Genomic DNA, 24,230 nt, shown 5'->3' on the forward strand with positions numbered 1-24,230 from the left:
TACAACTCGGAGCGGACAGCAGGTAATTTTTACCTTTTTATAGCGGGCAGGGGGTTCCCCGATTCTTCTCCTCGTGGCATATGGCGTCGGAGGGCGAGGGCGCAAAGGGTCGCTCCCCGGGTCGCTTGAGCGCTTCTAGAGGGGATGCGGGGGTCTTCAAGCCTGATTCGCCCTTGTTGGGTGACAGTTTCGTGACCGATGAATGTCCCGGTCCTTCCTCCGGCGTGGCGGTTTTTCCCGCCATAAACGCCCATCCCCCGCTCCTCGCCTCCGCCATCTTGGCCGGCCACACGGCTCGGACGGCTTCTTCTTGGGCCGCCCTTGAGGTTGGAGACATTAATGCCATGAACGCCCTTAATTTGGGCGACGGCACAGAAGCGGCTAAAGTTAAGAGCCGTTCTTCCCGCGCGGCTCCTTCGCGGAGTTTCGCGCCGGACGCCATTTTGGATGCGCAGCATGTCTCTCCCCCGCTATTGCGAGCGCCGGTTGAGGGTGCATCTAGGGCTGTTGCCCAGACTGCGGAAGTGCACAGTCTGGGGGGTTTCTCCCCCGAGTTTGTTTTGCTGCTGCATCAGGCCTTCCTCATGCACAACGCTGCCCCTGCTCCCTCGTCTGGTAAAGAGGTTGAGGTTCCCAGAGGTAAACGCCCTCGGGTTGATTCCCAGGCCTTGGAGGAATTTGTCTCCTCCGATGTAGATGAGGGCAGCGTGTCTGAGGTCTCCCAACGGTCCTTTGCGGATTCCTTGGAGGAGACGGATCCCCGCTCGGATGGAGCGGATGACCCCTCTGCAGCGCGGCTTTTTAGCCCAGAGGATTTGCCCAACCTGTTGTTACAGGCCATGGACACTTTGAAGATTTCCTCTCCGGAGGACGTCTCTCCCTCAGCCCCTGTTGGCTCTGCCATTATGCTGGGGACGAAGCGCCCGCCTAGAACCTTCCACGTGCATGATGCCATGCACACCTTAATTTCGGCTCAATGGGATGTCCCAGAAGCGAGCCTTAAAGTGGCTAGGGCTATGTCCCGCCTCTATCCTTTGGCTGTGAGTGAACGTGAGGCCTATCTGTGGCCTACCGTGGATTCTTTAATCACTGCGGTGACTAAGAAAACGGCGTTGCCGGTGGAAGGTGGCACGGCCCTAAAGGACGCCCAAGACAGAAGATTGGAGGCGGCCTTAAGGTCGTCCTTTGAGGCGGCTGCTTTAAGTTTGCAGGCCTCAGTTTGCGGCTCCTATGTGGCCAGGGCGTGCCTGACTATGGTGCAGCGGGCTTCCCCCTCGGATCATTCCTTGAGGGCTGATTGGCCGGCCCTGGAATCGGGCTTAGCCTATTTGGCAGACTTGCTGTATGATGTCTTGAGGGCCTCAGCGAAAGGCATGGCTCAGACAATCTCTGCGCGGCGGTGGCTTTGGCTGAAACATTGGTCTGCTGACCACGCCTCTAAATCCCGCCTGGCTAGGTTGCCTTTTAAAGGCAAGCTGCTCTTTGGGGTCGAGCTGGACAAAATCGTGACCGATCTCGGCACGTCTAAGGGCAAGAAATTACCAGAGGTCAGGGCTCGGGCTAGTACTCGTCCCGGTACCTCCAGAGGACGGTTGCAGGAAGCCCGTCGGTACCGCCCGGGCAAGTCGGGCTCTGCCCCCTCTTCCTTCAAGAGGAATTTCTCCCCCAAGCAGCATTCCTTTCGCAGAGACCGCCGTCCCGGAGGTGCTCCCTCCGGTCCTCCCCCAGGGTCTCGTACCCAATGACGGGGTCTTGGTCCACGCCCCAGTGCAGATTGGAGGACGGCTGTCCTCGTTTCTGGGCGAGTGGACCACAATAACTTCAGACGCGTGGGTGCTGGAAGTCATCAGAGACGGCTACAAACTAGAGTTCTGCCGACCCTTAAAAGACGGGTTTGTACTCTCTCCCTGCAAGTCTCCGGTCAAAGCTGTGGCAGTGCAGCAGACCTTGGACAATCTGATCCGCCTGGGCGCGGTCGTTCCGGTGCCAGAAAGTCAGCTTGGCAAGGGATGTTACTCCATTTACTTTGTGGTACCAAAGAAAGGAGGTTCTGTCCGGCCTATCCTCGACCTCAAAGGGGTCAATCGGGCCTTGAAAGTGCGGCACTTTCGCATGGAGACTCTCCGCTCTGTTATAGCGGCAGTGAAGGCAGGAGAGTTCCTGGCATCCTTGGACATCAAGGAAGCGTACCTGCATATTCCCATCTGGCCTCCTCATCAACGCTTTCTGCGTTTTGCAGTCCTGGGACGACACTTCCAGTTCAGAGCCCTCCCTTTTGGGTTGGCTACTGCTCCGCGGACCTTTTCCAAAGTAATGGTGGTCATCGCGGCCTTCCTACGAAAGGAAGGGGTACAAGTCCATCCTTATCTGGACGACTGGTTGATCCGAGCCCCCTCTTATGCAGAGTGCGGCAAAGCTGTGGACCGGGTAGTTGCTCTTTTGAGCTCCCTGGGATGGATCATCAACTGGGAGAAGAGCCAGCTGCGCCCGACTCAGTCCCTGGAGTACCTGGGAGTTCGATTCGACACCCAAGTGGGCAGAGTGTTCCTGCCAGACAATCGGATTGTCAAACTTCAGGCTCAGGTGGACCAGTTCCTAGTAGCCTCTCCCCTTCGGGCTTGGGACTATGTGCAGCTGTTGGGCTCTATGACGGCCACGATGGAAGTTGTGCCCTGGGCCAGGGCTCATATGAGACCGCTTCAACTCTCTTTGCTGCAGCGCTGGACTCCGATGTCGGAGGATTATGCTGTGCGCCTTCCCTTGGACCCAGCAGTGCGCAAGGCGCTGAGCTGGTGGATGCAGACGGACAAGTTGTCTGCGGGAATGCCTCTGGTGACCCCAGAGTGGATTGTCGTCACGACGGACGCCTCGTTGTCGGGCTGGGGAGCCCACTGCTTGGGAAGGACAGCGCAGGGGCTCTGGTCTCCTGCAGAGGCAAAGTGGTCTATCAACCTCCTGGAACTCAGAGCCATTCGGTTGGCGCTTTTGGAGTTCATCCCGGTACTGGTGTTGAAGCCTGTACGGGTCCTGTCGGACAATGCCACGGCTGTGGCCTATGTCAACCGCCACGGAGGTACCAAGAGCGCCCCTCTAGCCAAGGAGGCTATGAATCTTTGCCAGTGGGCGGAAGTGAACCTGGAGCAGCTTTCAGCAGCCCACATTGCCGGAGTCATGAATGTCAAGGCGGACTTTCTCAGTCGCCATACCTTGGAGCCCGGAGAGTGGCAGCTATCTGCTCAGGCGTTCTTGGACATCACGAAGCGCTGGGGCCAGCCGAGCCTAGATCTGATGGCGTCATCGGCCAATTGCCAAGTGCCGCGCTTTTTCAGCAGAGGACGGGACCCTCGATCCCTGGGAGTAGATGCTCTTCTCCAACAGTGGCCGACACAAGAGCTTCTCTATGTGTTCCCGCCCTGGCCCATGTTGGGCAGGGTGCTAGACCGGGTGGCAAAGCATCCCGGCAGGGTAATCCTGGTGGGTCCGGATTGGCCCAGGCGTCCCTGGTATGCGGACTTGATCAGGCTCTCAGTCGACGATCCTCTGCGGCTGTCAGTGGAGCAGGGCCTGTTACATCAGGGTCCCGTGGTGATGGAGGATCCCTCCCCCTTTGGTCTTACGGCCTGGCTATTGAGCGGCAGCGTCTGAGGAAGAAGGGCTTCTCAGACAAGGTCATCGCCACTATGCTGAGAGCGAGGAAGCGCTCTACTTCTACTGCTTACGCCAGGGTTTGTCGTATCTTTGCAGCGTGGTGTGAAGCAGGCTCATTTTCTCCATTCACTGCTCCAATTTCTTCAGTGTTGGCATTCCTGCAAGAAGGTCTGGAGAAAGGCCTGTCGCTCAGTTCCCTTAAAGTCCAGGTAGCGGCTCTGGCTTGCTTCAGGGGCCGCCTGAAGGGTGCTTCCCTGGCTTCGCAGCCAGATGTGGTGCGCTTTCTCAAGGGAGTTAATCACCTGCGCCCTCCTCTGCACTCAGTGGTGCCTGCGTGGAATCTCAACCTGGTACTAGGAGCATTGCAGAAGCCGCCTTTTGAACCCTTGTCGAGGGCATCTCTGAAAGACCTGACGTTGAAAGCAGTCTTTTTGGTGGCTATCACTTCAGCCAGAAGAGTTTCCGAGCTCCAGGCGCTCTCATGTCGAGAGCCTTTTCTGCAGTTCACTGAGGCAGGAGTGACTATTCGCACAGTGCCTTCCTTCCTGCCCAAGATTGTTTCTCGCTTCCATGTGAATCAGCAGCTCTGTCTCCCTTCCTTTCGTAGGGAGGACTACCCAGAGGAGTACTCTGCTCTTAAATATCTGGATGTGAGACGAGTCATCATCAGATACTTGGAAGTGACCAATGATTTCCGGAAATCGGATCATCTGTTTGTCCTGTTTGCAGGTCCTCGTAAGGGTCTGCAGGCTGCTAAGCCTACAGTGGCAAGATGGGTCAAGGAAGCCATTGCAGCGGCTTATGTGGCCGCGGGGAAGGTGCCGCCTATCCAGCTGAAGGCTCACTCCACGAGAGCTCAGGCGGCCTCGATGGCAGAGGCCGGATCCGTCTCCTTGGAAGAGATATGCAAGGCGGCAACTTGGGCTTCGGCTCATACATTCTCCAAGCATTACCGTTTGACTGTGGCTGCACGGGCGGAGGCCCGGTTTGGAGCTTCAGTGTTGAGGTCAGGGATTTCAATGTCCCGCCCTGGGTGAGTACTGCTCCGGTACATCCCACCAGTCTATGGATTGATCAGCTTGATGATATGGAAGGTAAAATTATGTATAATCATACCTGATAATTTTCTTTCCATTAATCATAGCTGATCAATCCATAGCCCCTCCCTGATATCTGTACTGTTTTTATTCTGGTTGCATTTCAGGTTCAAGTTTAGTCTTCAGTTACTTCAGAAAGACTTCGTGTTCAAGTTTTTTCACTTGGATTCTTCAAGAGTTAAGACGAGTTTGTGTTACAGTGAGCTGCTGCATTCCTCTCCCCTCCGTTTTACGGGGCTGGATTGAGACTTAAAATTCTGCCGGCACTCCCTCCCGCTTCGTGCGGCTGTAGGGCAGCTTTGTACCCCTCCCGCTTCGGCGGTGTTAGGGTCAGTCAGCTCCTCCCGCGGTTGCGGTTGCAGGATAAGCCAGATTCCCCCGCATCGGCGGGTGTGGTGTCCCTCCCCCGCTCCGCGGGGATGAGCTGGACGGATTCCCCTCCCCCACTTGTGTGGGGATGAGCTGGGTTAATTCCCCTCCCCCGTTTCGGCGGTGGTGAGCTGGGCAGAGTGTCCCTTCGTGGGTGTAATTCTCTAAGTGCTGAGTCCTGCGGATGGAGCTTTGATATCGACATACTGAGGAGTTTCCGGCAGCACATGACCACATATAGGGAGGCAAAAGTTTGCTCTCTATCTCCACCTGCTGGTAGATGGACACAACCCACCAGTCTATGGATTGATCAGCTATGATTAATGGAAAGAAAATTATCAGGTATGATTATACATAATTTTACCTTCTTTGAAGGGGTGAACAAACATGTGGCTAAAGGGGAACCGGTTGATATTGTGTATCTGGATTTTCAGAAGGCGTTTGACAAAGTACCTCATGAAACTCTCCAAAGGAAATTGGAGAGTCATGGGATAGGAGGTAGTGTTCTATTGTGGATTAAAAACTGGTTAAAAGATAGAAAACAAAGAGTAGGGTTAAATGGTCAGTATTCTCAATGGAGAAGGGTAGTTAGTGGGGTTCCCCAGGGGTCTGTGCTCGGACCTCTGCTTTTTAACATATTTATGAATGACCTAGAGATGGGAGTAATTAGTGAGGTAATTAAATTTGCTGATTACACAGTTATTCAAAGTCGTTAAATCGTGGGAGGATTGTGAAAAATTACAAGAGGACCTTACGAGACTGGGTGTCTAAATTGCAGATGATGTTTAATGTGAGAAAGTGCAGAGTGATGCATGTGGGAAAGAGGAACCCGAATTATAGCTACGTCATGGACCAAGAAAGGGATCTTGAAACCTTCTGCTCAGTGTGTTGTTGCGGCTAAGAAAGCAAATAGAATGTTAGATATTTTTAGGAAAGGAATGGAAAATAAAAATGAGGATGTTTTAATGCCTTTGTATCGCTCCATGGTGCGACCGCACCTCGAATATTGTGTTCAATTCTGGTCGACGCATCTCAAAAAAGATATAGTGGAATTAGAAAAGGTGCAGAGAAGGGCGACGAAAATGATAAAGGGGATGGGACGACTTCCCGATGAGGAAAGGCTAAAGCGGCTAGGGCTCTTCAGCTTGGAGTAAAGGCAGCTGAGGGGAGATATGATAGAGGTCTATAAAATAATGAGTGGAGTTGAACGGGTAGATGTGAAGCGTCTGTTCACACTTTCCAAAAATACTAGGACTAGGGGGCATGCAATGAAGCTACAATGTAGTAAATTTAAAACGATTCAGAGAAAATGTTTCTTCACTCAACGTGTAATTAAACTGTGGAATTTGTTGCCAGAGAATGTGGTAAAGGTGGTTAGCTTAGCGGAGTTTAAAAAAGGTTTGGATGGCTTCCTAAAGTAAAAGTCCATAGACCGTTATTAAAAGGACTGGGGAAAATCCACTATTTCTGGGATAAGCAGTATAAAATGTTTTGTACATTTTTGGGATCTTGCCAGGTATTTGTGACCTGGATTGGCCACTGTTGGAAACAGGATGCTGGTCTCGATGGACCTTTGGTCTTTCCCAGTATGGCAATACTTATGTACATACGAGTGCTCTTGGTACCGCTTTCCTCGCTGGCCTCTGATGAGTTAGGTCTTGTATAGGATTATGTAGCACTCCTCCCTAGTCATCCCCATGTCACAGGATTGGCCGCAGTACCCGTGGTGCACTGGTGGAGAAGCTTCTAGTGCCGAGAGGATGTGTCCTGCTTCAACAGAATCTAGTTGTCATGGACAGTTCATATCCCTTCTGACTTAAGGCCTGGCCCTTGAGAGGCACCCCTTGAAGTGCAAGGGTTACCTCCCACAGATGGAGGAAACCCTGCTGTGGACTGTTCTATCATTTGGAAGACCTTTGATGCGTGGTGTGATCACAGGACACTCCCCATGGAAGGCCAATTATTTCCACTATCCTTTCCTTTCTCCAAAATGGATTTGACCAAAGCCTGACCCTCAGTTCTTTCAAGAGCCAGGTGGCAGTGCTAGCCGGTTTCTTGGGGGGGGGGGGGGGGGGGGCAAGTCCTTGGCTGTCTTGGCTCGTGATGTTTGGTTTATTTTTTTTTTTGGGGGGGGGGGGGGGGGTTAAACAGCTTTGTCCCCTACTTTGATTGGTTTGTCCCCAGTGGGACTGTTCTCTAATACTGACAGCTCTGGCAGGGGCTCCCTTTCAGCCTCTAAGGTTGGCATCTGAAGGATCTTTTTCCTTGATGATGGTCTTTTTTTTAGTTGCCTTTTGCTCGTCCCACCAGACTTTGGAGCCGCGGACTATTTTGTGTAGGTTACCTTGCTTGTCCTTTCCAGAGGATGCTGTGTCCTTCTCACTACCTGCCTTTGTGCAAGATTCTTGGGATGGGTTGGATCGTATGCCTCATAAATTGGATGTTCAGAGATTTAATGAAGTATCTAGCATAGTAGCATAGCATAGTAGATGACGGCAAAAAAAGACCACGATCTATCCAGTCTGCCCAATAATATCTATCAGATATTATTAAGTTCAGGAAGTTAGGTTGTCCCTATTTCAAGGGTCATGTAAAGGAGTTGAGCAGCACCTGGGTTGTAGCAGTTCCATGCTGTGTTCTCTGAGATCTGATTATCTTAGTAGATTTTTTTTGTTTTGTTGGCAACTTGTTACCTGAAAAGAGGTTTTAGCGCATGGTTCGGGAGAAGGTATCTTTTGAGGATGTCACCCAGATAGGGAAAAAAAGGGTTACTTGTGAGTAAGGATGACAAAGAAATCATAGAGGATCAGATGGACTTAAATAAAATTAATAGTGACCAGACAGAAGACAACATATTAATAATGCCATGTATTAAACGTAATAAAAAACGGAGCAACAAGCATACATTGAAATGTCTATACGCAAATGCTAGGAGCCTGAGGCATAAGATGGGAGAGCTGGAGTACATTGCACACAATGAAAAACTGGATATTATAGGCGTCTCTTGAGACCTGGTGGAAGGAAGATAACCAATGAGACACAGTCATACAGGGCTGCAAATTATATCGTAGCGACAGGGTGGATAGAATTGGAGGAGGGGTAGCATTGTATGTAAATGAGAACCTTGACTCTGATAGGCTGCAAATATTGTAGGAGACAAAACCCCTATTGGAATCCTTGTGGATTGAAATTCCATGTGAAAAGGGGAAAAGGACGGTGATAGGGGTGTACTACCATCCGCCTAGCCAAGACGAGCAGACGGATGCAGCAATGTCAAGGGAAATTAGGGAAGCGAATAAAAAGGTCAATGTAATATTAATGGGTGACTTCAATTATCCTGATATAGACTGGGTTAATGAAACATCGGTACATGCCAGGGAGGTGAAATTTCTTGATGAAATCAAGGGCGACTTCATGGAACAGCTGGTTCAGGAGCCGACGAGAAGGAAAAATACTAGATCTAATCATTAGTGGAGCTCATGATCTGGTGCGGGGCGTGACAGTGCGAGGGCCACTTGATAACAGTGATTATAATATGATCAGTTTTGATATTGATATTGAACTCAGGAACTCAAATACACTAGCATTTAACTTTAGAAAAGGAGACTACTATAAAATGAGAACAGTGAAAAAAAGACTGAAGGGAGCAGCTGAAATTATTATTATTTATTATTTATTGCATTTGTACCCCACATTATCCCACCTTTTTGCAGGCTCAATGTGGCTTACAGAGTAAGGTTATGAGGAAGTCAATACATGATTTAAATACAGTTGATCATAAGCTGAGATAAAAGAGGTAGTAGATGGGCGGATGTAGGGTAGGTTGTGTGCGAAGTGTTTTAGGTGTGTTCGGGTGATTTGGGGAATGAATTGTATCATTGAGGGTGACTTTTGTAAGCTTTGTTAAAGAGGTGTGTTTTCAGAGCTTTGCGGAAGCTGGTTAGATTGTTCATGGTTTTCAGGGTTTTGGGTAGCGCATTCCAGAACTGTGTGCTTTTGTATGCAAAGGTCGTAGCATAAGCCTGTTTGTATTTCACTCCTTTGCAGCTGGGGAAATTCAGATTTAGGAATTTGCGGGCCGATCTTTTGGCATTTCTGGGCGGTAGGTCCACTAGGTTTAGCATATAGAGTGGGGCATCTGCGTGAATGATTTTGTGCACGGTTGTGCAGATCTTGAACTCAATTTGTTCCTTGAGCGGAAGCCAATGCAGTTTCTCTCTTAGGGGCTTCGCACTTTCATATTTAGGTTTTCCAAAGATGAGTCTGGCTGCCATGTTTTGGGTTGTTTGGAGTTTTTTAATGGTCTGTTCTTTATAGCCTGCATACAGGGCGTTGCAGTAGTCCAAGTGGCTTATAAGTAGTGACTGTACTAGGGTGTGAAAGATGTTTCTTGGGAAAAAAGGTTTAATTCTTTTGAGTTTTCACATCGATTAAAACATTTATTTTCGTTGTGTTCTTCACGTGGGTATCGAGTGTGAGGTTTCGATCAATGGTGACTCCAAGAATTTTCAGGTTTTCTGATATAGGAAGTGTGCAGTAAGGTGTGGTTATAGTGGAGTAATTGTTTGCATTGTATTGAGAGGTGAGAACTAGGCATTGGGTTTTTTCAGCGTTGAGCTTTAGCCGGAATGAGTCCGCCCATGAGTGCATGATCTGGAAGCTCTGGTTGATCTCGTTGGTTATTTCGTTAAAGTCCTTCTTAAACGGGATGTGGATTGTGATGTCATCGGCATATATGTAGGGGTTAAGGTTTTGATTGGCCAAGAGTTTGGCTAGTGGTATCATCATAAGGTTGAAGATTGTTGGTGAAAGGGGGGATCCTTGAGGGACTCCACATTCCGGTGTCCAAGGCGGTGATCTGGCAATGTTTGTTATAACTTGGTAGGATCTAGTGGTGAGGAATCCTTTAAACCATTTGAGAACTGGGCCTCCGATTCCGAAGTATTCTAGTATGTGTAATAGTATTTCATGATCTACCATGTCGAAGGCACTGGACATGTTGAACTGTAATATGAGTATTAACTTGAATCAGGCGTGAATGCTGTTCAAAAACACCATCCTAGAAGTACAGGACAAATATATTCCACGTATTAGAAAAAGAGGCAAAAAGACCAAACATCTGCCGGTATGGCTAAACAGTAAGGTGAAGGAAACTATTAGAGCCAAAAAGCAATCCTTCAGAAAATGGAGAAGGGAACTGACTGAAGACAATAAGATAAAACATAAGGAATGTCAAGCCAAATGCAGAAAGGAGATAAGGAGGGCTAAGAAGGACTTCAAAAAAAAGTTAGCGTTAGAAGCAAAAACACATAGCAAAATTTTTTTTTTAGGTATATTAAAAGCAGGAAGCCGGCTAAAGAGTCGGTAGGACCGCTGGACGACTGGTGTTAAAGGGGCGATCAGGGAAGACAAAGCTGTAGCGGAGAAATTAAATGAATTCTTTGCTTCGGTCTTCACCGAGGAGGATTTGGGAGGGACCGGTGCCGGAAAAGGTATTTGCAGCAGACGAGTCAGAAAGACTAAATGATTTCTCTGTAAACTTGGAGGCTCAGTGCATCCCAGGATGCCCTTGGGGGTCAGGCACCGCCATTTTCAAAGATGACCTAACCATGACTCTCTTACTCAACACATAAGTACATAAGTAATGCCATACTGGGAAAAGACCAAGGGTCCATCGGGCCCAGCATCTTGTCCACGACAGCGGCCAATCCAAGCCAAGGGCACCTGGCAAGCTTCCCAAACGTACAAACATTCTATACATGTTATTCCTGGGATTTTGGATTTTTCCAAGTCTGTTTAGTAGCGGTTTATGGACTTGTCCTTTAGGAAACCGTCCAACCCCTTTTTAAAATCTGCTAAGCTAACCGCCTTCACCACATTTTCCGGCAATGAATTCCAGAGTTTAATTACACGTTGGGTGAAGAAAAGTATTCTCCGATTTGTTTTAAATTTACTACACTGTAGTTTAATCGCATGCCCCCTAGTCCTAGTATTTTTGGAAAGCGTGAACAGACGCTTCACATCCACCTGTTCCACTCCACTCATTATTTTATATACCTCTATCGTGTCTCCCCTCAGCCATCTCTTCTCCAAGCTGAATAGCCCTAACCTCCTTAGTCTTTCTTCATAGGGAAGTCGTCCTATCCCCGCTATCATTTTAGTCGCCCTTCGCTGCACCTTTTCCAATTCTACTATATCTTTCTTGAGATGCGGCGACCAGAATTGAACACAATACTCAAGGTGCGGTCGCACCATGGAGCGATACAACGGCATTATAACATCCTCACACCTGTTTTCCATACCTTTCCTAATAATACCCAACATTCTATTCGCTTTCCTAGCCGCAGCCACTTATCACCCCTACCACTGCAATTTCCCCACCCCTATCTGTCTGTTCGTCTGTCCAATTTAGATTGTAAGCTCTGTTGAGCAGGGACTGTCTTTTTCATGTTGATTTGTACAGCGCTGCGTAAGTCTAGTAGCGCTATAGAAATGTTTAATAATAATAGTAGTAGTAGGATGTAATGGGGCAGTTCTGCAAACTGAAAAGTAGTAAATCACCAGGACCGGATTGTATTCATCCCAGAGTATTAATAGAGCTGAAAAATGAACTTGTGGAGCTACTGGTAGTAATATGCAATTTATCCCTAAAAACAGGTGTGGTACCGGAAGATTGGAGGGTGTCCAATGTAACGCCAGTTTTTAAAAAGGGTTCCAGAGGAGATCCGGGAAATTATAGACCGGTGAGTCTTGACGTCGGTGCCGGGAAAAATGGTGGAGGCTGCTATTAAGAATAAAATTACAGAGCACATACAAAAGCATGGGCTACTGAGACAGTCAGCACGGATTTAGTGAAGGGAAGTCTTGCCTCACAAATCTACTGCATTTTTTCGAGGGGGTGAACAAACGTGGACAAAGGGGAGCCAGTGGATATTGTATATCTAGATTTTCAGAAGGCGTTTGACAAAAGTACCTCATTAAAGACTCCAAAGGAAACTGGAGAGTCATGGGATCGGAGGGTAGTGTATTATGGATTAAGAGCTGGTTAAAAGATAGGAAGCATAGAGTAGGGTTGAATGGCCATTATTCTCGATGGAGAAGGGTGGTTAGTAGGGTCCCTCAGGGGTCTGTGCTGGGACCGCTGCTTTTGAAAATATTTATAAATGACCTTGAGATGGGAGTAACTAGTAATTAAATTCGCAGATGACACAAAGTTATCCAGGGTTGTCTCGTCGCAGGAGGAGTGTGAAAGATTACAAAAAGACCTCATGAGACTTGGGGATTGGGCGTCCAAATGGCAGATGAAGTTCAACGTTGACAAGTGCAAAGTGATGCATGTGGGAAGGAGGAACCCAAATTACAGCTATGTCATGTAAGGATCCCCAAGAAAGGGATCTGGGAGTCATTGTGGATAGGACGTTGAAATCTTCAGCTCATTGTGTTGCAGCGGCTAAGAAGGCGAACAGAATGTTGAGTATTATTAGAAAAGGGATGGAAAACAAGTATGAGGATGTTATAATGCCGTTATATTGCTCCATGGTGCGACTGCACCTGGAGTATTGTGTTCAGTTCTGGTCGCCTCATTTCAAAAAAGATAAAGGAATTGGAGAAGGTGCAGAGAAGGGCGACAAAAATTATAAAAGGGACGGGACAACTACCCTATGAGGAGAGATTAAGATGGCTAGGACTCTTTAGCCTAGAGAAAAGGCGGCTGAGGGGTGATATGATAGAGGTCTACAAAATAATGAGTGGGGTAGAGCGGACAGATGTGAAGCGTTTGTTTACACTTTCTAACAATAATAGAACCAGGGGACACAAGATGAAATTAGAATGTGGTAGGTTTAAAATAAATTGGAGAAAGTTTTTCTTTACTCAGCACGTAGTTAGACTCTGGAACTCATTGCCGGAGAAGGTAGTGACGGCAACTGGACTTACTGAGTTTAAAGGGGGTCTGGACAGATTCCTGAAGGAAAAGTCCATTGATCATTATTAAATTTTGGGTTTTTGCCCGGTTCTTTGGGCCTGGATTGGCCGCTGTCGGAGACAGAGTGCTGGGCTTGATGGACCTTTGGTCTTTTCCCAGCGTGGCAGTGCTTATGTACTTAGAGAACCCTAAGGGTTTTCACTGATTTTATAGGATTTTGTTAGATTTATACCAAGTATCTCTAGGCTGCAGCTGCTATTATACTGGTGATGTCACTGGAAACTTACTCGACCTCCATGTACTGGTTGAGGCATATAATCCACTAGTTTTGGACTGCAAGAATGGTTGGATAGGGGAATGGCATTAGCCTCCCTTAGGCTGCAGATATGCCGACACTCCGATTATTTAATTATTATTATTTTTATTAGACTGGTCTGGCAACATTAAAGGAAAGGAAAGTAACCTTTGAATGCTGATTAAAGGTGAGCCGGTTGGTATTGTGTATCTGGATTTTCAAAATGCGTTTGACAAAGTACCTCATGAAATATTCCTGAGGAAATTGGAGAGTCATGGGATAGAAGGTAGTGTCCTATTGTGGATTAAAAACTGGTTAAAACATAGAAAACAGGGAGTAGGGTTAAATGGTCAGTATTTTCGATTGAGAAGAGTAGTTAGTGGGGTTCCCCAGCAGTCTGTGCTGGGACCTCTGCATTTTAACTTTCATAAATGATATAGAAATGAGAGTAACTAGTGAGGTAATTAAATTTGCCGACAACACAAAGTTACTTTAAGTTGTTAAATTGCAAGAGGATTGTGAAAAATTGGTTGACTGGGCCTCTAAATGGCAGATGACCTTTAGTGTGAAGTGCAAAGTGATGCATGTGAGAAAGAGGAACCTGAATTATAGCTGCGTAATGCAAGGTTCCATGTTAGGAGTTAGGAGTCACCAACCAAGAAAGGGATCTAGGTGTCATCATTGATGATATTTTGAAACCTTCTGCTCAGTGTGCTGCGGCGGCTAAGAAAGCAAATAGAATGTTAGGTACTTTTTGTGTATACCCTACTTTGATTTGTACCTGTCCTCTTCAGGGCACAGACCGTATAAGTCTGCCCAGCACTATCCCCACCTCCCAACCACCAGCCCCACCTCCCACCACCGGCTCTGGCACAGACCGTGTGTCTGCCCAGCACTATCCCCTTCTCCTAACCACCAGTCCCGCCTCCCACTACCGGCTCTGGTACAGACCGTATAAGTTTGCCCAGCACTATCCCTGCCTCCCAACCACCAGCTCTGGCACAGACCGTATAAGTCTGCTCAGCACTATCCCTGCCTCCCACCGCCGGCTCTGCCACCCAATCTTGGCTAAGCATCCACTACTCCCTCCGTGAAAAAATAGTTCCTGACATTTTTCTTGAGTCTGCCCCCCTTCAATCTCATTTCATGTCCTCTCGTTCTACCGCCTTTGCATCTCCGGAAAAGGTTCGTTTGCGGATTAATACCTTTCAAATATTTGAACGTCTGTATCATATCACCCTTGTTTCTCCTTTTCTCCAGAGTATACATGTTTAGGTCCGCAAGTCTCTCCTCATATGTCTTGTAACGCAAATCCCATACCATTCTCATAGCTTTTCTTTGCACCGCTTCAATTCTTTTTACATCCTTAGCAAGATACGGCCTCCAAAACTGGACACAATACTCCAGGTGGGGCTTCACCAACCACTTATACAGGGGCATCAACACCCCCTTTCTTCTGCTGGTCACACCTCTCTCTATACAGCCTAACAACCTTCTAGCTACGGCCACCGCCTTGTCACACTGTTTTGTCGCCTTCAAATCCTCAGATACTATCACCCCAAGATCCCTCTCCCCGTCCGTACCTTTCAGACTCTCACCGCCTAACACATATGTCTCCCATGGATTTCTGTTCCCTAAGTGCATCACTTTGCATTTCTTCGCATTGAATTTTAATTGCCAAACCTTAGACCATTCTTCTAGCTTCCTCAGATCCTTTTTCATGTTTTCCACTCCCTCCCGGGTGTCCGCTCTGTTACAGATCTTTGTATCATCCGCAAATAGGCAAACTTTACCTTCTAATCCTTCGGCAATGTCACTCCACTACTCACCTTTCCCTCCTCCGAGCGAATTCCATTCACCACCACCCTCTGGCGTCTGTCCGTCAACCAGTTCCTAATCCAGTTCACCACTTCAGGTCCTATCTTTAGCCCGTCTAGTTTATTTAAGAGCCTCCTGTGGGGAACCGTCTATAGCTCGTCCCTGATTCAATTCTCCTATCACCCAATCAAAGAATTCAATGAGATTCGTTTGGCACGATTTCCCTTTGGTAAAACCATATTGTCTCGGATCTTGCAACTTATTGGCTTCCAGGAAATTCACTATCCTTTCCTTCAGCATCGCTTCCATTACTTTTCCAATAACCGAAGTGAGGCTTACCGGCCTATAGTTTCCAGCTTCTTCCCTATCACCACTTTTGTGAAGAGGGACCACATTTGCCGTTCTCCAATCCCTCGGAACCTCTCACGTCTACAAGGATATATTAAACAAATCTTTAAGAGGACCTGCCAGAACCTCTCTGATCTCCCTCAATATCCTGGGGTGGATCCCGTCCGGTCCCACTGCTTTGTCCACCTTTAGCTTTTCAGGTTGTTCATACACACCCTCTTCCGTGAACGGTGCTCTATCCACTTCATTCTCATTTGTACTTTTTCCAGTCCATCGCGGTCCTTCTCCAGGATTTTCTTCTGTGAAAACAGAACAAAAGTATTTATTTAGCAATGGAGGAATGGCCTAGTTGTTAGGGTGGTGGACTTTGGTCCTGAGGAACTGAGTTTAATTCCCACTTCAGGCAGCTCCTTGTGACTCTGGGCAAGTCACTTAACCCTCCATTGTCCCATGTAAGCCGCATTGAGCCTGCCATGAGTGGGAAAGCGCGGGGTACAAGTGTAACAACAACAATTTGCTTTTTCTTCGTCATTATCTACATAGCGGTTCGCAGTATCTTTTAGTCTCACATTTCCCTTTTTAGTCATTCTCCTATCACTAATATACCTGAAGAAATTTTTGTCACCCCTCCTTACATTTCTAGCCATTTGTTCTTCCGCTTGCTCTTTCGCCAGACGTATCTCTCTCTTGGCTTCTTTCATTTTCATCTGGTATTCCTCCCCGTGTTCCTTTTCTTGAGTTTTTGTGTATTTCTGGAACGCCAACTCTTTAGCCTTTATTTTCTCAGCCACTTGCTTGGAGAACCGTATCAGTTTCCTTTTTCTCTTGCTTTTATTTACTTTCCTTACATAAAGGTTTGTGGCCCTATTTATAGCTTCTTTTAGCCTGGATCACTGTCCTTCCACTTCTCGTACTTCCTCCCAGCCCATCATCTCCTTCCTCAGGTATTCCCCCATTTTACTAAAGTCAGCACGCTTGAAATCCAGGACTTTAAGTTTTGAGTGGCCTCTCTCCACTTTAGCTGTTATATCAATCCAAACTGTTTGATGGTCACTGCTGCCCAGGTGGGCACCCACTCGAATATTTGACACGCTATCCCCATTTGTGAGCACCAGATCCAGCGTCGCTCCCTCCCTCGTGGGTTCCGTCACCATTTGTCTGAGCAAAACACTTTGGAAAGCATCCATGATCTCTCTACTTCTTTCCGATTCCGCAGACTGAACCTTCCAGTCTACATCAGGCAGATTGAAATCTCTCAGCAACAGCACCTCTCTCTTGTTTCCCAACTTTTGAATATCTGCGATCAGGTCTTTAATTCCTCCAATTGTGTCAGAGGTCTGTAGACAACACCCACATGGACAGAGGTTCTATCATCTCTTTTTAAGGTGATCCATATCGCTTCTTCCTTTCCCCAGATCCCTGTCATTTCGGTCACCGTGATATCAACGTTGAACTCATAATTTGACTACTTTAACCTTATTGTTATTTAACACCATACTGTACCTTATATTTTGCATATCTGAGATGTATTATTTCTTTGTTTCTAATTTTCTTGATATCTAATGTACCTTAATTGTATTAATTGTATCAATACTTTGCTCTTCTCACACCGTTAATGACGATTGTCATTGCGGCATAATGTAAGCCACATTGAGCCTGCAAAGAGGTGGGAAAATGTGGGATACAAAGGCAGCAAGTAAATATTCCCTTATCTCTTGTTTGTCCTGTTTGTCTGTCCTAATTAGATTGTAAGCTCTGTCGAGCAGGGACTGTCTCTTCATGTTCAAGTGTATAGCGCTGCGTACATATAATAGCGCTATAGAAATGGTAAGTAGTAGTAGTTTCTCTTTGGAGATGTATCTTTCAAAATTGGACTCTGTATTCTAACCAAGGTCTCAATGTTGTTTTTCCATAGGGATTATTACTGTCACCCTCTGCATGCCTAGCTATTTACTGCTTTGACATACTGGTTTAAATTCAAGATTAATCAGTCATCCCAGGATCCATCTCAGTTGGTCTACAGAATGTCATGTGCAGTTATATTGGTTCCTTTTAGCATTTTCTGCTTCAGATATTTTGAAATTGAATGGAAAATACTTATATTCTGCAGGATCCTGCTACGAATGGTTCAGTGCAGATTTACAAATGATTATCCAAATAGAATCCTGGGAAGAGTACCAGTCCCCATATAATTTTCCTAAAGTTGTTTAAGATATTTATTAAATAAATTGTTTAGTTCCTTCCTAAATTTCCTATAATTCAGTATGCCTAATAGACGTAGACTATGAATTATACTGTCTTAGTTGCTGTACTCTAGACAGAGAATTCTGCAAGCTTTTTTAGGTTCTGTTTTTAATTTACCACCTTGAAATTTTTTTTTAATTCATACGAAATAACATACATTTTCATCACCTCTTGCTCTCCCCCACCCCCACCCAAAGGCATATTTTGATTTGCAGTTTCTTCTTGCTCCTTTGAACTTCAAGCTTAGGTGGAGCCAGGAAAGTAATATGGTGCCTTAACATTTCATTAGCACCTAATCAGGGCTGCTTTCCCTCTTAACATTATATCCCTTCCCAAAGTATTTTTAATCCGGTTGTTGCTATGACACTTGTTAGCCACGGTGCCATTTACGTAGGTCTCCTTGTGCAATCTAGAGCCTTGAATAAAGTAATTTTTTGTGATGTCTGCCATGTTGGTTTAGTAAAATAAAGGGATGCATATGAGAGAACCAGTAATGTTTTATTTAGAGATTTAATTGGAGTTTGTCATTTTTCTTCTTTCTGTTTTTTTTTTTTTTTTTAGCTCTGGACCAAAATTTAACAGCGCTATCAGAGGAAAGATTGGAATACCACATGGCATCAAATTAAGGTTTTTACATTTTCTTTGGTTGAGAGTTTAATTTTATTATTAAGACAAATATTGAGTACTTTTAACCTTGGTTTGTGGGTTTGTTTTAACTATAAAACAGACGACGTTCCAGAAGCAAGAGCCCTTTTAAGAGAGACAGGAGCCCGGTGAGGTAGGTTATTTTTATATCAGCTGTTTGCATATTCAGGCATGTATTAATGCTGTTCATTTTTTCTTTTGTTTTATAAGGGTTCTTAGTTTTCCCAGATTGTTACATATCCTAGTGGTAAATGCCAAGGTACTGGTGGCATATTGAGTGCGTGCTGGTTAAGCTGTAATTTGAGGGTGTGGCAATGCAATTGTGCTTGTACAGGTGGAAAGATATTAGCCTTAGGAGTGTGGCCAGCGGCAGGCAAATAAGCAGAAGGAACTTCACCATGGGGCAGGGACCAGGCTGGTGTTGAGGGTGAGACAGATTGTATGACCACATAAGCTACAAGGATTGCAGTATGGCTGCTGGGAGGGGTTGTAAGGTGGGGCTGGAGAGGCCAGGAGGGAGCAGCTGAAGGGTGATGACAATTCAAGTAGGAGTAATGGCTATTAGGGAAGCATTGGAAAAATGGTGTTCTGGAGGGTGAGAGGATGGAAAGGAGAAATTGAAGCAGTCAAGAACAACAAAGATGTTCAAAGGAAGGAGGAGCATCTAAAACAGTCACACAAATCAATTTTATAGGTGACCGAGGTGTTGGGTTTTCTCTCAATAAAATTGATTGTGTGACTGTTTTGGCTTCTCCGCCTTCCTTTGTCCACCTTGGTTCTTGACTATCTCACGTGGTGAGAAGGTTTTTCTCCTTCCTGTTGAAGGACAAGGGGCTGGGCTGAGGGAAGAGAGGAAACGAGCTTTTTTTTTTTTTTTTTTTTTTTTAAGGGGTCAAGAGGAACAGGAGAGTGGCTGTAGAGGTAAAATTGTTGGAGAAAAGGAGAGAATGGGGTGCTAGGAGTGGCAGAGAGATGAGTTAGATGGGGTTAGAAGTTAATAGGAAGGAAAAGGGAGAAATGGAAGAAGGGGGTTAGAGGAAAAGACAGCTGAAGATGCAGAGGAAAGAAGAGTGATGAGGGTAGTGATGAAGGGAAGAGGGATAGAGGCAAAGAAGAAAAAATGATGGCAAGAAGTGACATGGAAGATAATATAGATGATAGGGAAAGAGACAAAGAATGTGAAGTGTAATCTGGAAAGCTGAACAAAGAGAAAATGGAACTGAAAATATGATGCGAAACTAATAAAATTAATAATCTACCGAACTTTATATATTCATGAGTGAATGATTTAAAATTACAAAGGAAAAGCCTCAGATTGCTTTCAAAAGCACTTGAAATGGTCTATGTTTCTAAAATCCAGTAATCTGCAGAAAACCTTCCTCCCATTTTCAGTGAAAATTTTAATTTTGTGAACAAGGCACAATTACAGTACACTTTTGCTTACATTGATAAATAGGAACAACATGATCGAAAATGTTGCACAATATTTTAAAATGATCAATCATTACTAGCTGTGTATAATAAACTGATGACCAATAGGATTGAAAAACATCTACAAAAATAGGCTTTCTAATGCATGTAGAGTTTCACATAAAATACATCTTGAGTTGCTGGAGCCGTCGAAATGAATTAAGGGCCCTGTTTACTAAGCCGCATTATAGGCGCATTAGTGTTTTTAATGCGCGTTAACAGTGTACATGCCTACAATATCCTTATAGGCGCCCTACACAGTTAACACGTGCCCTAATTGTAGGTGCGTTAAAATTCTAACGCACCTTAGTAAACAGGGCCCTTAGTGTTAAGATGATGGAACATGTTCAACAACTAGATGCTCTGTATTAAGTAAAAAGACTCACTAACAAGCCAATCTAAAGTGTGACTTTTTTTTCAATGTTTATTTAAGTTTATAAAATGTAACAAATATGGAGATGCAACAAAAAGTAGTATTCATATAGAGAACTTAAAACACTAGAGAAAATCCCCCCCCCAATCTGCCACTTGTAGGGCCATGTGGGCAGAGACCACAATGCCTAATCCTATGGCGAAGATATACTGGGCTGCGGAGTCCATGTTGTATACAAGTCCTATATCTTATGATAAGACAGAATATGGCCAGTCCAAATAGAGAGCTTAGGCATCTGATGGATATAATCCAATTTTTTTCAAAATAACCTGGAAGACTCGCAGAGAGGGTTGTTTTCATGCCGCCACCAGTACTAGCTTGCTGGCTAATACTAGTTTATGTATGGCCAGTTTCACCCCATGAGGTTTAAAATGCAAGAGAATGATCTATCTTCATAGGATAAGACACCTGAGTAAGGCTAGTAACAAACTTCAGTACCATAGTTCAGTATAGCTTTGCTTTTGGACAATTCCACCAGAAAATGTGGGATACAAATGTAATAAATATCGAGCATTAAAGTGTGACTTTTCTGATGAGTAGATAAATCAACAAGTTGAGACAATCCAAAAAAGGACTTTCAATAATTTTGTCTTCTGGAAATGTGATTACTCGTTGCTCTCTCTTCTAGATCATTTAATGAATAAATTAAAAAATTAGTTCTGTACAGTACTGCTTCTCATTCCAGTCATCCAGGTTATTCACAATGAATATGCATGAGATAGATTTGCATGCACTGCCTCCTTGCTATGCAAATCTATCCCATGCGTATTTATTGTGGATATCCTGAAAACCTGAATGGCTTGTTTGGGAAGCACTGCTGCACAGAATCTTGAGGCATTCTATTATTTACCTCTTTCTACTGGGAAAACTTAACTTTAGTCATGTTGTTTCCTATCTTTTAGCTGGTTACCCATCTACAATAGCATATTACCTCTTATCCCATAATGTTCCAGTTTCCCAAGAAGTTTCTCATGAGGGACCTTCTATCCTTTCTGAAATCAAAGTACATTATATCAGTTCAACTTTATCTGCATGCTTATTCACACCTTCAAAAAGAGATCAGTAATATATGCCTTGATTTGGTTTTTAACCCATATTGGCCCTTCCCCGTTAAGGGAAAATTTGGTCTTACCTGCTAATTTTCTTTCCTTGAGTCCTCCAGATCAGTCCAAAACCAGTAGGTTGTGTCCGCCAACAAGCAGATGGAGACGAAGTACAAGTTCTTCTGATCCCTGCCCCTATAAAGGTTTACTATACAGCCTGCGCTCACCATTATTTCTGTAACAAAGCCAGATGGGTAAAATGCGTAACCCCTGGAAGGGGAGAAAAACCCATGGTAAATAACCAGAACACAATATCAAGAGAACAATAGAAAGTACCTAGGACTACCTCTGCTGCACACTCCGACTAAAATGCCAACTGTGTTTAACGGGTGGGACTCTGAACTGGTCTGGGGGACTCAAAGAAAGAAAAATAGTAACTAAGACCAATTTTATCTTTCCTTATTGTCCCCCAGACCAGTGGAATGTAAATTAAAAAAAAAAAAAAAAAAAAGAGGATAAAAGCACCCCTTAGATTGAGTGGGACCCAATTGTCCACAATTTTGCCCCTGGTTGAATGAGCCTTGAGGGTCTTAAGGTGGTACCTCAACTCAGAATAATATAAGCTGAAGAAATCATTTATTTAAGCTAATGCACATGGTAGCTTTTGAAGCAGTCTCTTCCTGTAAGTTACTAAATATTAATAGTTATGCACAAGACTTGTTACAGTTACTTGCTCAAGTGCTCATTGGATGTTCAGTGGTATTCTGTAGTTTTTGCATGCGACTTGCTGGGGGCATGCAAAGGTGGGAGGTGTATTGGGGAATAGGCGTGTATAACCTATAGAATACTGTAAGTTAGGTGCTAAAGTGCCACATTTAGGCCTGCTGTTGACATAGCATAAGTGAGCACGCCTAAATGTTGGTGCATGAATTCCAACTTGTGCTAGTATTCTGTAAATGCATCTTGGTGAACTTCTGGCAACCTTTATAGAATGTCTCCCTTAAGAATAATAACTAGTTTTTAAAAGAAATATTTGGTTTTTTTGTTGTTGATCCTGATGTAAAGGTGTGTTTAAATGCTGTTTGTTTTATTCAAAGAGAACCAATTGATAATCTGACCCCTGAAGAAAGGGATGCTAGAACGGTGTTTTGTATGCAGCTTGCTGCAAGAATTCGTCCAAGAGATCTTGAGGAATTTTTCTCTACTGTAGGCAAGGTAATTTTATAATTTATTTTTAAGTCCTATTTTTTTCCATGTAAAAACTTAACCAGAGACTCTTTTCTGAGCCAGTTTGACTTTCCACTAATTGCAAATACTTAATATTTCTTGATGGTTATAAAGTTAATATATTGAAAACCATGAGCCGATAAATATTTTTCTGCTCATATTTTGCTTATTTGGTTATCCCAGACACAACGGTTTGTCATCCTGTTATGAGATGAAAGTAGTAGACAAAAGACCCTTCTCTTTATATGTAGAGACATTATTCTTCATTTCTTGTCTGCATATAGCACCCACGCTATCATTTCTTACATCCAAGGGGATTTTAGTGTGAGCTCTGTATTTAGAAAGTAATTCTTATGAGATTTTATTTGTCTGACAAAATCAAATAAAAAAATGCGATCCATTGAGCAAAAAGGTATGTGATTTATTTATACCACAAGATAGAGGGATATCAGCCTCATAATCCTACAAAATTTCAGGCTCGGGTATAGACTAATTATGACTTCTAAAAATGTATAAACGTTTATCAATAAAGAAAGTAATTAAACACAGAAATCACATGCTCCACTTTAGGTACCTGCAGTTTTTAGACTGTAGAAAAGGACAAACTTCGTATAGAGTTAGAATTTATTAAAATCTAATATGCTTCCAAAGCTTTCAGATTAAAGTGGTTTACAATAATAAACCTAAATGAAAAAAGAACTCCATGGCCTTAATAGGACAGACCTAAACACCTCCAACAAAGAGAAGGAAAAGTATAGAATCATATACATCAGTATATCTTTCTCTCCCTCTTTGGCAAAATATTAAGAGCGTAAAAAAAAAAATTCAGAAATGCAAGTTGCCCCTCCAAACTTGTATAGCCTTTTTATTTCTGTTACTTGCAACCCTACTTTTTGTACCTTTCTGCTCAGCGGGTCACAGTTGTAGGCATAGGTTAGCACAGTCTGATTACCAGCTGGATCTACAAGTTAAGATGCTGATAACATGACAGTTACTTGGCTTATTTCTGCTATATTTGGGTTCCAGGTTCTTTCAGCCCAGTAGGGAAAACATGAGACCTAAACTTTAAGGTATCAGAAAGTCTAGGATTCAACAGTCCAACTAACGACGTACCAGTCTGTAGTTAAGTCTGCATTAAAGAAGACAAAAGTGTTTAAAAAAAAGAACTGCTACAAATCACCTGAAACAGATGACATGACTCTTTGGTCTTGTGGGGACAGAGAATCTTTGAGGCATGTTAAATTAAAGAGTTGTGGCCCATCAGCTTTATATGGTGCAATATATGTACTCTGTTTTGTCTGCAGCACTACCACAGGAAAGCATTCACACCGCCTGTGCCCCTAGGCACTCACATATCTGTGCTCTAATGTATTCTCAAAGCCATGCTTGTGCACGCCATCCCTAATTGTTCTTTGTGGCAAGTGATGGGGTCATGGCTCATCCTACACCCCTGGGTTTGCAATCTCTGGGTGGGATGGAAGCGGAGAGTGAGCAGCCAAGATGCCCCTTATCTGGAGCTGTTGGAAGCCTTACAGAGTAGCTGTTGCATCACCCTGTTTCTGGGGCAGATGACCCCCTCTTGGTTTTTTTGTAAGTGTAAATGGCACTCTGTTCTAGAAGTGCAGGACCTTGTTAAGGAGCCATGCGTCAATTTTAGAATGCAAAGGAA

The 24,230-nt window shown here is 44.7% G+C and overlaps 1 protein-coding gene across 3 annotated transcripts in view; it reads left to right on the forward strand.

The window, feature by feature from the left end:
• Nucleotides 1–24,230, forward strand: part of RBM39 (RNA binding motif protein 39) — a 229,584-nt gene that overhangs the window by 82,495 nt on the left and 122,859 nt on the right. For all 3 annotated transcript variants that reach the window (XM_030211135.1, XM_030211138.1, XM_030211136.1), the window contains 3 exons: nucleotides 18,305–18,370; nucleotides 18,471–18,521; nucleotides 22,432–22,549. In XM_030211135.1, coding sequence (XP_030066995.1) covers nucleotides 18,305–18,370; nucleotides 18,471–18,521; nucleotides 22,432–22,549 — 235 coding nt within the window. The remainder of the gene's footprint in view (nucleotides 1–18,304; nucleotides 18,371–18,470; nucleotides 18,522–22,431; nucleotides 22,550–24,230) is intronic.

The sequence above is a fragment of the Microcaecilia unicolor genome, chromosome 8 (assembly GCF_901765095.1).
Source record: "Microcaecilia unicolor chromosome 8, aMicUni1.1, whole genome shotgun sequence".
In the NCBI taxonomy this organism is placed as follows: domain Eukaryota; kingdom Metazoa; phylum Chordata; class Amphibia; order Gymnophiona; family Siphonopidae; genus Microcaecilia; species Microcaecilia unicolor.